The 15935-nt window shown below is 37.1% G+C and overlaps 1 protein-coding gene across 1 annotated transcript in view; it reads right to left on the bottom strand.

The window, feature by feature from the left end:
- The window catches only part of LOC138305111 (U3 small nucleolar RNA-interacting protein 2-like), a 30188-nt gene that overhangs the window by 11842 nt on the left and 2411 nt on the right, over positions 1–15935 (bottom strand). The window contains exons 4-10 of the mRNA XM_069245511.1: positions 15843–15913; positions 15280–15321; positions 14458–14584; positions 13813–13937; positions 11819–11911; positions 11238–11338; positions 11025–11031 (exon numbers count right to left, since the gene is read on the bottom strand). Coding sequence (XP_069101612.1) covers positions 11025–11031; positions 11238–11338; positions 11819–11911; positions 13813–13937; positions 14458–14584; positions 15280–15321; positions 15843–15913 — 566 coding nt within the window. The remainder of the gene's footprint in view (positions 1–11024; positions 11032–11237; positions 11339–11818; positions 11912–13812; positions 13938–14457; positions 14585–15279; positions 15322–15842; positions 15914–15935) is intronic.

The following is a 15935-nucleotide window of genomic DNA, read 5'->3' as shown; positions in this document are numbered from 1 at the left end:
TCCCACTTACAGTGTTTCTATGTATGTCCTAGAACTTCCCACTTACAGTGTTTCTATGTATGTCCTAGAACTTCCCACTTACAGTGTTTCTATGTATGTCCTAGAACTTCCCACTTACAGTGTTTCTATGTATGTCCTAGAACTTCCCACTTACAGTGTTTCTATGTATGTCCTAGAACTTCCCACTTACAGTGTTTCTATGTATGTCCTAGAACTTCCCTTTTACAGTGTTTCTATGTATGTCCTAGAACTTCCCACTTACAGTGTTTCTATGTTTGTCCTAGAACTTCCCACTTACAGTGTTTCTATGTATGTCCTAGAACTTCCCACTTACAGTGTTTCTATGTATGTCCTAGAACTTCCCACTTACAGTGTTTCTGTTTTCTATGTATGTCCTAGAACTTCCCACTTACAGTGTTTCTATGTATGTCCTAGAACTTCCCACTTACAGTGTTTCTATGTATGTCCTAGAACTTCCCACTTACAGTGTTTCTATGTATGTCCTAGAACTTCCCACTTACAGTGTTTCTATGTATGTCCTAGAACTTCCCACTTACAGTGTTTCTATGTATGTCCTAGAACTTCCCACTTACAGTGTTTCTATGTATGTCCTAGAACTTCCCACTTACAGTGTTTCTATGTATGTCCTAGAACTTCCCACTTACAGTGTTTCTATGTATGTCCTAGAACTTCCCACTTACAGTGTTTCTATGTATGTCCTAGAACTTCCCACTTACAGTGTTTCTATGTATGTCCTAGAACTTCCCACTTACAGTGTTTCTATGTATGTCCTAGAACTTCCCACTTACAGTGTTTCTATGTATGTCCTAGAACTTCCCACTTACAGTGTTTCTATGTATGTCCTAGAACTTCCCACTTACAGTGTTTCTATGTATGTCCTAGAACTTCCCACTTACAGTGTTTTCTATGTATGTCCTAGAACTTCCCACTTACAGTGTTTCTATGTATGTCCTAGAACTTCCCACTTACAGTGTTTCTATGTATGTCCTAGAACTTCCCACTTACAGTGTTTCTATGTATGTCCTAGAACTTCCCTTTTACAGTGTTTCTATGTATGTCCTAGAACTTCCCACTTACAGTGTTTCTATGTATGTCCTAGAACTTCCCACTTACAGTGTTTCTATGTATGTCCTAGAACTTCCCTTTTACAGTGTTTCTATGTATGTCCTAGAACTTCCCACTTACAGTGTTTCTATGTATGTCCTAGAACTTCCCACTTACAGTGTTTCTATGTATGTCCTAGAACTTCCCACTTACAGTGTTTCTATGTATGTCCTAGAACTTCCCACTTACAGTGTTTCTATGTATGTCCTAGAACTTCCCACTTACAGTGTTTCTATGTATGTCCTAGAACTTCCCTTTTACAGTGTTTCTATGTATGTCCTAGAACTTCCCACTTACAGTGTTTCTATGTATGTCCTAGAACTTCCCACTTACAGTGTTTCTATGTATGTCCTAGAACTTCCCACTTACAGTGTTTCTATGTATGTCCTAGAACTTCCCACTTACAGTGTTTCTATGTATGTCCTAGAACTTCCCACTTACAGTGTTTCTATGTATGTCCTAGAACTTCCCACTTACAGTGTTTCTATGTATGTCCTAGAACTTCCCACTTACAGTGTTTCTATGTATGTCCTAGAACTTCCCACTTACAGTGTCTATGTATGTATGTCCTAGAACTTCCCTCTTACAGTGTTTCTATGTATGTCCTAGAACTTCCCACTTACAGTGTTTCTATGTATGTCCTAGAACTTCCCACTTACAGTGTTTCTATGTATGTCCTAGAACTTCCCACTTACAGTGTTTCTATGTATGTCCTAGAACTTCCCACTTACAGTGTTTCTATGTATGTCCTAGAACTTCCCACTTACAGTGTTTCTATGTATGTCCTAGAACTTCCCACATTTTCAGTGTTTCTATGTATGTCCTAGAACTTCCCACTTACAGTGTTTCTATGTATGTCCTAGAACTTCCCACTTACAGTGTTTCTATGTATGTCCTAGAACTTCCCACTTACAGTGTTTCTATGTATGTCCTAGAACTTCCCACTTACAGTGTTTCTATGTATGTCCTAGAACTTCCCACTTACAGTGTTTCTATGTATGTCCTAGAACTTCCCACTTACAGTGTTTCTATGTATGTCCTAGAACTTCCCACTTACAGTGTTTCTATGTATGTCCTAGAACTTCCCACTTACAGTGTTTCTATGTATGTCCTAGAACTTCCCACTTACAGTGTTTCTATGTATGTCCTAGAACTTCCCACTTACAGTGTTTCTATGTATGTCCTAGAACTTCCCACTTACAGTGTTTCTATGTATGTCCTAGAACTTCCCACTTACAGTGTTTCTATGTATGTCCTAGGAACTTCCCACTTACAGTGTTTCTATGTATGTCCTAGAACTTCCCACTTACAGTGTTTCTATGTATGTCCTAGAACTTCCCACTTACAGTGTTTCTATGTATGTCCTAGAACTTCCCACTTACAGTGTTTCTATGTATGTCCTAGAACTTCCCACTTACAGTGTTTCTATGTATGTCCTAGAACTTCCCACTTACAGTGTTTCTATGTATGTCCTAGAACTTCCCACTTACAGTGTTTCTATGTATGTCCTAGAACTTCCCACTTACAGTGTTTCTATGTATGTCCTAGAACTTCCCACTTACAGTGTTTCTATGTATGTCCTAGAACTTCCCACTTACAGTGTTTCTATGTATGTCCTAGAACTTCCCACTTACAGTGTTTCTATGTATGTCCTAGAACTTCCCACTTACAGTGTTTCTATGTATGTCCTAGAACTTCCCACTTACAGTGTTTCTATGTATGTCCTAGAACTTCCCACTTACAGTGTTTCTATGTATGTCCTAGAACTTCCCACTTACAGTGTTTCTATGTATGTCCTAGAACTTCCCACTTACAGTGTTTCTATGTATGTCCTAGAACTTCCCACTTACAGTGTTTCTATGTATGTCCTAGAACTTCCCACTTACAGTGTTTCTATGTATGTCCTAGAACTTCCCACTTACAGTGTTTCTATGTATGTCCTAGAACTTCCCACTTACAGTGTTTCTATGTATGTCCTAGAACTTCCCACTTACAGTGTTTCTATGTATGTCCTAGAACTTCCCACTTACAGTGTTTCTATGTATGTCCTAGAACTTCCCACTTACAGTGTTTCTATGTATGTCCTAGAACTTCCCACTTACAGTGTTTCTATGTATGTCCTAGAACTTCCCACTTACAGTGTTTCTATGTATGTCCTAGAACTTCCCACTTACAGTGTTTCTATGTATGTCCTAGAACTTCCCACTTACAGTGTTTCTATGTATGTCCTAGAACTTCCCACTTACAGTGTTTCTATGTATGTCCTAGAACTTCCACTTACAGTGTTTCTATGTATGTCCTAGAACTTCCCACTTACAGTGTTTCTATGTGTCTATGTATGTCTAGAACTTCCCACTTACAGTGTTTCTATGTATGTCCTAGAACTTCCCACTTACAGTGTTTCTATGTATGTCCTAGAACTTCCCACTTACAGTGTTTCTATGTATGTCCTAGAACTTCCCACTTACAGTGTTTCTATGTATGTCCTAGAACTTCCCTTTTACAGTGTTTCTATGTATGTCCTAGAACTTCCCACTTACAGTGTTTCTATGTATGTCCTAGAACTTCCCACTTACAGTGTTTCTATGTATGTCCTAGAACTTCCCACTTACAGTGTTTCTATGTATGTCCTAGAACTTCCCACTTACAGTGTTTCTATGTATGTCCTAGAAGCTTCCCACTTACAGTGTTTCTATGTATGTCCTAGAACTTCCCACTTACAGTGTTTCTATGTATGTCCTAGAACTTCCCACTTACAGTGTTTCTATGTATGTCCTAGAACTTCCCACTTACAGTGTTTCTATGTATGTCCTAGAACTTCCCACTTACAGTGTTTCTATGTTATGTCCTAGAACTTCCCACTTACAGTGTTTCTATGTATGTCCTAGAACTTCCCACTTACAGTGTTTCTATGTATGTCCTAGAACTTCCCACTTACAGTGTTTCTATGTATGTCCTAGAACTTCCCACTTACAGTGTTTCTATGTATGTCCTAGAACTTCCCACTTACAGTGTTTCTATGTATGTCCTAGAACTTCCCACTTACAGTGTTTCTATGTATGTCCTAGAACTTCCCACTTACAGTGTTTCTATGTCCTAGAACTTCCCACTTACAGTGTTTCTATGTATGTCCTAGAACTTCCCTTTTACAGTGTTTCTATGTATGTCCTAAACTTCCCACTTACAGTGTTTCTATGTATGTCCTAGAACTTCCCACTTACAGTGTTTCTATGTATGTCCTAGAACTTCCCACTTACAGTGTTTCTATGTATGTCCTAGAACTTCCCACTTACAGTGTTTCTATGTATGTCCTAGAACTTCCCACTTACAGTGTTTCTATGTATGTCCTAGAACTTCCCACTTACAGTGTTTCTATGTATGTCCTAGAACTTCCCTTTTACAGTGTTTCTATGTATGTCCTAGAACTTCCCACTTACAGTGTTTCTATGTATGTCCTAGAACTTCCCACTTACAGTGTTTCTATGTATGTCCTAAACTTCCCACTTACAGTGTTTCTATGTATGTCCTAGAACTTCCCACTTACAGTGTTTCTATGTATGTCCTAGAACTTCCCACTTACAGTGTTTCTATGTATGTCCTAGAACTTCCCACTTACAGTGTTTCTATGTATGTCCTAGAACTTCCCACTTACAGTGTTTCTATGTATGTCCTAGAACTTCCCACTTACAGTGTTTCTATGTATGTCCTAGAACTTCCCACTTACAGTGTTTCTATGTATGTCCTAGAACTTCCCACTTACAGTGTTTCTATGTATGTCCTAGAACTTCCCACTTACAGTGTTTCTATGTATGTCCTAGAACTTCCCACTTACAGTGTTTCTATGTATGTCCTAGAACTTCCCACTTACAGTGTTTCTATGTATGTCCTAGAACTTCCCACTTACAGTGTTTCTATGTATGTCCTAGAACTTCCCACTTACAGTGTTTCTATGTATGTCCTAGAACTTCCCACTTACAGTGTTTCTATGTATGTCCTAGAACTTCCCACTTACAGTGTTTCTATGTATGTCCTAGAACTTCCCACTTACAGTGTTTCTATGTATGTCCTAGAACTTCCCACTTACAGTGTTTCTATGTATGTCCTAGAACTTCCCACTTACAGTGTTTCTATGTATGTCCTAGAACTTCCCACTTACAGTGTTTCTATGTATGTCCTAGAACTTCCCACTTACAGTGTTTCTATGTATGTCCTAGAACTTCCCACTTACAGTGTTTCTATGTATGTCCTAGAACTTCCCACTTACAGTGTTTCTATGTATGTCCTAGAACTTCCCACTTACAGTGTTTCAGTGTTTCTATGTATGTCCTAGAACTTCCCACTTACAGTGTTTCTATGTATGTCCTAGAACTTCCCTTTTACAGTGTTTCTATGTATGTCCTAGAACTTCCCACTTACAGTGTTTCTATGTATGTCCTAGAACTTCCCACTTACAGTGTTTCTATGTATGTCCTAGAACTTCCCTTTTACAGTGTTTCTATGTATGTCCTAGAACTTCCCACTTACAGTGTTTCTATGTATGTCCTAGAACTTCCCACTTACAGTGTTTCTATGTATGTCCTAGAACTTCCCACTTACAGTGTTTCTATGTATGTCCTAGAACTTCCCACTTACAGTGTTTCTATGTATGTCCTAGAACTTCCCACTTACAGTGTTTCTATGTATGTATGTTTGTCCTAGAACTTCCCACTTACAGTGTTTCTATGTTTGTCCTAGAACTTCCCACTTACAGTGTTTCTATGTATGTCCTAGAACTTCCCACTTACAGTGTTTCTATGTATGTCCTAGAACTTCCCACTTACAGTGTTTCTATGTATGTCCTAGAACTTCCCACTTACAGTGTTTCTATGTATGTCCTAGAACTTCCCACTTACAGTGTTTCTATGTATGTCCTAGAACTTCCCACTTACAGTGTTTCTATGTATGTCCTAGAACTTCCCACTTACAGTGTTTCTATGTATGTCCTAGAACTTCCCACTTACAGTGTTTCTATGTATGTCCTAGAACTTCCCACTTACAGTGTTTCTATGTATGTCCTAGAACTTCCCACTTACAGTGTTTCTATGTATGTCCTAGAACTTCCCACTTACAGTGTTTCTATGTATGTCCTAGAACTTCCCACTTACAGTGTTTCTATGTATGTCCTAGAACTTCCCACTTACAGTGTTTCTATGTATGTCCTAGAACTTCCCACTTACAGTGTTTCTATGTATGTCCTAGAACTTCCCACTTACAGTGTTTCTATGTATGTCCTAGAACTTCCCACTTACAGTGTTTCTATGTATGTCCTAGAACTTCCCACTTACAGTGTTTCTATGTATGTCCTAGAACTTCCCACTTACAGTGTTTCTATGTATGTCCTAGAACTTCCCACTTACAGTGTTTCTATGTATGTCCTAGAACTTCCCACTTACAGTGTTTCTATGTATGTCCTAGAACTTCCCACTTACAGTGTTTCTATGTATGTCCTAGAACTTCCCACTTACAGTGTTTCTATGTATGTCCTAGAACTTCCCACTTACAGTGTTTCTATGTATGTCCTAGAACTTCCCACTTACAGTGTTTCTATGTATGTCCTAGAACTTCCCACTTACAGTGTTTCTATGTATGTCCTAGAACTTCCCACTTACAGTGTTTCTATGTATGTCCTAGAACTTCCCACTTACAGTGTTTCTATGTATGTCCTAGAACTTCCCACTTACAGTGTTTCTATGTATGTCCTAGAACTTCCCACTTACAGTGTTTCTATGTATGTCCTAGAACTTCCCACTTACAGTGTTTCTATGTATGTCCTAGAACTTCCCACTTACAGTGTTTCTATGTATGTCCTAGAACTTCCCACTTACAGTGTTTCTATGTATGTCCTAGAACTTCCCACTTACAGTGTTTCTATGTATGTCCTAGAACTTCCCACTTACAGTGTTTCTATGTATGTCCTAGAACTTCCCACTTACAGTGTTTCTATGTATGTCCTAGAACTTCCCACTTACAGTGTTTCTATGTATGTCCTAGAACTTCCCACTTACAGTGTTTCTATGTATGTCCTAGAACTTCCCACTTACAGTGTTTCTATGTATGTCCTAGAACTTCCCACTTACAGTGTTTCTATGTATGTCCTAGAACTTCCCACTTACAGTGTTTTCTATGTATGTCCTAGAACTTCCCACTTACAGTGTTTCTATGTATGTCCTAGAACTTCCCACTTACAGTGTTTCTATGTATGTCCTAGAACTTCCCACTTACAGTGTTTCTATGTATGTCCTAGAACTTCCCACTTACAGTGTTTCTATGTATGTCCTAGAACTTCCCACTTACAGTGTTTCTATGTATGTCCTAGAACTTCCCACTTACAGTGTTTCTATGTATGTCCTAGAACTTCCCACTTACAGTGTTTCTATGTATGTCCTAGAACTTCCCTTTTACAGTGTTTCTATGTATGTCCTAGAACTTCCCACTTACAGTGTTTCTATGTATGTCCTAGAACTTCCCACTTACAGTGTTTCTATGTATGTCCTAGAACTTCCCACTTACAGTGTTTCTATGTATGTCCTAGAACTTCCCACTAACAGTGTTTCTATGTATGTCCTAGAACTTCCCACTTACAGTGTTTCTATGTTGTCCTAGAACTTCCTTACAGTGTTTCTATGTATGTCCTAGAACTTCCCACTTACAGTGTTTCTATGTATGTCCTAGAACTTCCCACTTACTTAGTGTTTCTATGTATGTCCTAGAACTTCCCACTTACAGTGTTTCTATGTATGTCCTAGAACTTCCCACTTACAGTGTTTCTATGTATGTCCTAGGAACTTCCCACTTACAGTGTTTCTATGTATGTCCTAGAACTTCCCTTTACAGTGTTTCTATGTATGTCCTAGAACTTCCCACTTACAGTGTTTCTATGTATGTCCTAGAACTTCCCACTTACAGTGTTTCTATGTATGTCCTAGAACTTCCCACTTACAGTGTTTCTATGTATGTCCTAGAACTTCCCACTTACAGTGTTTCTATGTATGTCCTAGAACTTCCCACTTACAGTGTTTCTATGTATGTCCTAGAACTTCCCACTTACAGTGTTTCTATGTATGTCCTAGAACTTCCCACTTACAGTGTTTCTATGTATGTCCTAGAACTTCCCACTTACAGTGTTTCTATGTATGTCCTAGAACTTCCCACTTACAGTGTTTCTATGTATGTCCTAGAACTTCCCACTTACAGTGTTTCTATGTATGTCCTAGAACTTCCCACTTACAGTGTTTCTATGTATGTCCTAGAACTTCCCACTTACAGTGTTTCTATGTATGTCCTAGAACTTCCCACTTACAGTGTTTCTATGTATGTCCTAGAACTTCCCACTTACAGTGTTTCTATGTATGTCCTAGAACTTCCCACTTACAGTGTTTCTATGTATGTCCTAGAACTTCCCACTTACAGTGTTTCTATGTATGTCCTAGAACTTCCCACTTACAGTGTTTCTATGTATGTCCTAGAACTTCCCACTTACAGTGTTTCTATGTATGTCCTAGAACTTCCCACTTACAGTGTTTCTATGTATGTCCTAGAACTTCCCACTTACAGTGTTTCTATGTATGTCCTAGAACTTCCCACTTACAGTGTTTCTATGTATGTCCTAGAACTTCCCACTTACAGTGTTTCTATGTATGTCCTAGAACTTCCCACTTACAGTGTTTCTATGTATGTCCTAGAACTTCCCACTTACAGTGTTTCTATGTATGTCCTAGAACTTCCCACTTACAGTGTTTCTATGTATGTCCTAGAACTTCCCACTTACAGTGTTTCTATGTATGTCCTAGAACTTCCCACTTACAGTGTTTTCTATGTATGTCCTAGAACTTCCCACTTACAGTGTTTCTATGTATGTCCTAGAACTTCCCACTTACAGTGTTTCTATGTATGTCCTAGAACTTCCCACTTACAGTGTTTCTATGTATGTCCTAGAACTTCCCACTTACAGTGTTTCTATGTATGTCCTAGAACTTCCCACTTACAGTGTTTCTATGTATGTCCTAGAACTTCCCACTTACAGTGTTTCTATGTATGTCCTAGAACTTCCCACTTACAGTGTTTCTATGTATGTCCTAGAACTTCCCACTTACAGTGTTTCTATGTATGTCCTAGAACTTCCCACTTACAGTGTTTCTATGTATGTCCTAGAACTTCCCACTTACAGTGTTTCTATGTTTGTCCTAGAACTTACAGTGTTTCTATATGTATGTCCTAGAACTTCCCACTTACAGTGTTTCTATGTATGTCCTAGAACTTCCCACTTACAGTGTTTCTATGTATGTCCTAGAACTTCCCACTTACAGTGTTTCTATGTATGTCCTAGAACTTCCCACTTACAGTGTTTCTATGTATGTCCTAGAACTTCCCACTTACAGTGTTTCTATGTATGTCCTAGAACTTCCCACTTACAGTGTTTCTATGTATGTCCTAGAACTTCCCACTTACAGTGTTTCTATGTATGTCCTAGAACTTCCCACTTACAGTGTTTCTATGTATGTCCTAGAACTTCCTTACAGTGTTTCTATGTATGTCCTAGAACTTCCCACTTACAGTGTTTCTATGTATGTCCTAGAACTTCCCACTTACAGTGTTTCTATGTATGTCCTAGAACTTCCCACTTACAGTGTTTCTATGTATGTCCTAGAACTTCCCACTTACAGTGTTTCTATGTATGTCCTAGAACTTCCCTTTTACAGTGTTTCTATGTATGTCCTAGAACTTCCCACTTACAGTGTTTCTATGTATGTCCTAGAACTTCCCACTTACAGTGTTTCTATGTATGTCCTAGAACTTCCCACTTACAGTGTTTCTATGTATGTCCTAGAAACTTCCCACTTACAGTGTTTCTATGTATGTCCTAGAACTTCCCACTTACAGTGTTTCTATGTATGTCCTAGAACTTCCCACTTACAGTGTTTCTATGTATGTCCTAGAACTTCCCACTTACAGTGTTTCTATGTATGTCCTAGAACTTCCCACTTACAGTGTTTCTATGTATGTCCTAGAACTTCCCACTTACAGTGTTTCTATGTATGTCCTAGAACTTCCCACTTACAGTGTTTCTATGTATGTCCTAGAACTTCCCACTTACAGTGTTTTCTATGTATGTCCTAGAACTTCCCACTTACAGTGTTTCTATGTATGTCCTAGAACTTCCCACTTACAGTGTTTCTATGTATGTCCTAGAACTTCCCACTTACAGTGTTTCTATGTATGTCCTAGAACTTCCCACTTACAGTGTTTCTATGTATGTCCTAGAACTTCCCACTTACAGTGTTTCTATGTATGTATGTTTGTCCTAGAACTTCCCACTTACAGTGTTTCTATGTTTGTCCTAGAACTTCCCACTTACAGTGTTTCTATGTATGTCCTAGAACTTCCCACTTACAGTGTTTCTATGTATGTCCTAGAACTTCCCACTTACAGTGTTTCTATGTATGTCCTAGAACTTCCCACTTACAGTGTTTCTATGTATGTCCTAGAACTTCCCACTTACAGTGTTTCTATGTTTGTCCTAGAACTTCCCACTTACAGTGTTTCTATGTATGTCCTAGAACTTCCCTTTTACAGTGTTTCTATGTATGTCCTAGAACTTCCCACTTACAGTGTTTCTATGTATGTCCTAGAACTTCCCACTTACAGTGTTTCTATGTATGTCCTAGAACTTCCCACTTACAGTGTTTCTATGTATGTCCTAGAACTTCCCACTTACAGTGTTTCTATGTATGTCCTAGAACTTCCCACTTACAGTGTTTCTATGTATGTCCTAGAACTTCCCACTTACAGTGTTTCTATGTATGTCCTAGAACTTCCCACTTACAGTGTTTCTATGTATGTCCTAGAAACTTCCCACTTACAGTGTTTCTATGTATGTCCTAGAACTTCCCACTTACAGTGTTTCTATGTATGTCCTAGAACTTCCCTTTTACAGTGTTTCCTATGTATGTCCTAGAACTTCCCACTTACAGTGTTTCTATGTATGTCCTAGAACTTCCCACTTACAGTGTTTCTATGTATGTCCTAGAACTTCCCACTTACAGTGTTTTAGTATGTTAGAACTTCCCACTTACAGTGTTTCTATGTATGTCCTGTCTTCCACATTCCAAATCTTCACAGAGCGGTCATGTGATGCACTGAATAGTTGATGTGTTCCTTTCCTGAATGCTAAACTCTGAAGTATGAAAAATAAAGAATTGTACAATCAAGATTTGAATAGTTCCATAACACAGTTTACACACAATAAAGACAGTCATGTACAATATCCTAAAGATCCTAGCTATTTCTGTGGTTTAAAGATATAACTATGCTTTTAATCAACCCCATCAATTATCTTGGATGGAAGTTAGTTGGGTTATTTTTAATTCAAATAATATCACATCTACAAATCTCTTAGTGGGACAGGTGAGAAACTTGTTGGGTTTCTTTACAAAAACTACCTACAAAAACTACCAGCACAACAATCACCTATGAAATAAACATAACTACGTACATTAATGCAAAATACTTTTCCTGGATGCTGAGAGTCTATTTCTACACGAGAAAAAAACAAATTGTGTACACCATCATACATTATACACCTCTTACCTTCTGATAGATAATATGATATCTTCCTTATTTGTTTTGAACAAATTATTTGATTGAATATACTTACAGAAATGGCATCCTTATGGCCTGGGAAATAATGAAGATGTGAACAGTCATCAGGATTCCAAATATGAACTAATTTATTACGACCACCAGACGCCTGCCAAGGAGAAAGTAAAAACATTTCAAAATAATTTTGAAAGAAACGCATAACTTTGATACATATTTCACTATAATGTTTTCCATGAATGTGTAAGTGACTATGATGTTTTCCGTTTAAGTGACTATGATGTTTTCCATGAATGTGTAAGTGACTATGATGTTTTCCGTGTAAGTGACTATGATGTTTTCCATGAATGTGTAAGTGACTATGATGTTTTCCGTGTAAGTGACTATGATGTTTTCCATGAATGTGTAAGTGACTATGATGTTTTCCGTGTAAGTGACTATGATGTTTTCCGTGTAAGTGACTATGATGTTTTCCATGAATGTGTAAGTGACTATGATGTTTTCCGTGTAAGTGACTATGATGTTTTCCGTGTAAGTGACTATGATGTTTTCCATGAATGTGTAAGTGACTATGATGTTTTCCATGAATGTGTAAGTGACTATGATGTTTTCCATGAATGTGTAAGTGACTATGATGTTTTCCATGAATGTGTAAGTGACTATGATGTTTTCCATGAATGTGTAAGTGACTATGATGTTTTCCATGAATGTGTAAGTGACTATGATGTTTTCCATGAATGTGTAAGTGACTATGATGTTTTCCATGAAGTGTAAGTGACTATGATGTTTCCATGAAGTGTGATTTTCCATGAATGTGTAAGTGACTATGATGTTTCATGAATGTGTAAGTGACTATGATGTTTTCCATGATGTGTAAGTGACTATGATGTTTTCCATGAATGTGTAAGTGACTATGATGTTTTCCATGAATGTGTAAGTGACTATGATGTTTTTCCATGAATGTGTAAGTGACTATGATGTTTTCCGTAATGTGTAAGTGACTATGATGTTTTCCATGAATGTTAAGTGACTATGATGTTTTCCATGTAAGTGTAAGTGACTATGATGTTTTCCATGAATGTGTAAGTGACTATGATGTTTTCTGAATGTGTTTATGATGTTTTCCATGAATGTGTAAGTGACTATGATGTTTTCCATGAATGTGTAAGTGACTATGATGTTTTCCATGAATGTGTAAGTGACTATGATGTTTTCCATGAATGTGTAAGTGACTATGATGTTTTCCATGAATGTGTAAGTGACTATGATGTTTTCCATGAATGTGTAAGTGACTATGATGTTTTCCATGAATGTGTAAGTGACTATGATGTTTTCCATGAATGTGTAAGTGACTATGATGTTTTCCATGAATGTGTAAGTGACTATGATGTTTTCCATGAATGTGTAAGTGACTATGATGTTTTCCATGAATGTGTAAGTGACTATGATGTTTTCCATGAATGTGTAACTATGATGTTTTCCGTGTAAGTGACTATGATGTTTTCCGTGTAAGTGACTATGATGTTTTCCGTGTGAAGTGACTATGATGTTTTCCATGAATGTGTAAGTGACTATGATGTTTTCCATGAATGTGTAAGTGACTATGATGTTTTCCATGAATGTGTAAGTGACTATGATGTTTTCCATGAATGTGTAAGTGACTATGATGTTTTCCATGAATGTGTAAGTGACTATGATGTTTTCCGTGTAAGTGACTATGATGTTTTCCATGAATGTGTAAGTGACTATGATGTTTTCCATGAATGTGTAAGTGACTATGATGTTTTCCATGAATGTGTAAGTGACTATGATGTTTTCCATGAATGTGTAAGTGACTATGATGTTTTCCATGAATGTGTAAGTGACTATGATGTTTTCCATGAATGTGTAAGTGACTATGATGTTTTCCATGAATGTGTAAGTGACTATGATGTTTTCCATGAAAGTGTAAGTGACTATGATGTTTTCCTGTGTAAGTGACTATGATGTTTTCCATGAAAGTGTAAGTGACTATGATGTAATCCGTGTAAGTGACTATGATGTTGTGCTCACCAGATATTTGCCATCTGATGATATGGCTAGACAGAGGATGTGGTCTGTGTGTCCTACGTGTGACTTCTCTGTTCCTTTCCTCCCTCCAGGTATCACAGCTACCTTCTTCCCTCTCTGTATGTCCCCTGCAAATGTTATTCACAATAAAAAGTATAAAACATTATAACATGTCTAAATTTACTTTAATGTCAAAATGAAAATGTCTATCCATTTTTCCCATTATGGTCAACTTTCTGATGTCTAATACAGTAAAACTCATTGTGTCGAACACGGTTGAATGGAATACATCGAATGAGTTGAATGTTTCAATAGGTCCTGATTTTTTTCCTTCTTTATATTAGTAAATAAAGCACAGATGAAGTTATTGGCATCATAAATCACCCGTTTTATTACACTTATTAAGTATACTTACTTTACAGATACAGGGGTGACAAGGTACTACTATTAAAATGAGGTTGGCTGAATACAATTTGTCCCACCTTAAAGTGATTGTGACTTAAATTATCATCAAGATATGTGGTCATAATTACTGGAAAGTGTCACCTATCACAGTCATAGTCTCATAGCAACCAATGAAAACAATTATCAAAGTCTGTATACCTTTCATTTGTATAATGGAATGATCCATGAAGCCTGTATACCTACATTTGATAATGGAACAATCCTTGGAGCCTGTGAAGATATGTCGACTATCAGGGGAGATAACTACACAGGTAACCGATAGTTGATGGCCTCTCAGAACTGTCATGTCCTCTAGTGTAGGTTCTAGGTACTGTGGAAAAAATCATCACTGGTTTGAAACAACGATCTGAAATGTCTACTGTAAAACATATCACTAAAATTAAAATTATTAAAATATTCACTACAGTCAGACATCATTTATGTATTTATAAGTTAATAGAATGGATAGAAAAACTGCCTTATTTAAGTTAATTGTACTTGAATTTAAAGTGAAAAGATTTGTTTGGACCAACAAAGGATTTAAACAGGTTCTTTGAGTACAAGTTGAAATCAACAGAGCCTAACTCAATTTGCACTCCTCTACTAGAATGTAATTTCTGATCACTTGATCTCCTGTTTCTGTAAGCTCTTCCATCTAAGGTATAAACTGGAAGATCTTCTGAGAAGGTTTCTTTCTCTTTTTAGAAGAAAGCAAATCAAGTTGGCCTCTGGGTTCAGCTATATTATTATAACATTCAATAGTGAATTACACAACATAAACCAGCTCTAAACGACATCATTACATGTACTAACTACATTAATTCATCCCATTATCAATTCAAGTCTCAGGTATTCAGATGGAGAAAGTGTCAGGAAGAAAAGTGGAATACCTGGAGATCAAAATCAAGCCCTGACTACAGATCAATGTTGTCCTAAAATTCCCAGCCTAAAGGGCTTTTTACCTTATTCACACAGACTTTGTCACCCCTTATAATTACTCATTTGTTTGTATATAAATCTACTCACATTGTCAGCTACTTGTCTCTGTAGTCGTCCTGTTTGTTCCAGCTAAACAACAGTTTAAAGAAGAATTGAATAATACATAAGCTACAATGATTCTCAACATAATATTTAATGAATATGCAGATTTACAATTAGATTGGAAAAAACTTTAGTCATAAGAAAAGTTGTTAGATATTTTGTGCGTTTTTATTTGCATCATTTGATCATCTATTACTCCATGGTCGTTGTTACCTATTCTTACAAATTATGAAATATTATTTTTGGTATTTACCAGATTTGGTAATGCATATCATATTTGACCAAATAAGCGCCAACATCTCTTTAAATGCCTGTCCTGTTTTTCAGGCCGCAACTTCACTTATACCTCAATTTAATGCAGACTTAAAATATGAAAACTGTGTATACTTTTTTTTCAATTATTTTGCAATTGTGCAATTATTTTATAAAAGACTTGTTCAGAGTTGGTTCTAATAATCGCCACTTTATTTTTTTGCATGTTTTAAGTGCCATGGGCACTCATTAGGTTGAATACTCTATCTGGAATAACAGTAAAATCATACACTTACAATATCTTGCTTTAATCTGTGAGACACGATATCTCTGTTGATGTCTTCCTCGTCCTCTCGTTTTTCTGCCTCTGGAATATAAAATCGTTTTAT

The sequence above is a fragment of the Argopecten irradians genome, chromosome 12, assembly GCF_041381155.1.
Source record: "Argopecten irradians isolate NY chromosome 12, Ai_NY, whole genome shotgun sequence".
In the NCBI taxonomy this organism is placed as follows: domain Eukaryota; kingdom Metazoa; phylum Mollusca; class Bivalvia; order Pectinida; family Pectinidae; genus Argopecten; species Argopecten irradians.
Note: the sequence above shows the minus strand (reverse complement) of the source record. Positions and strands in the feature narration are given on the sequence as shown.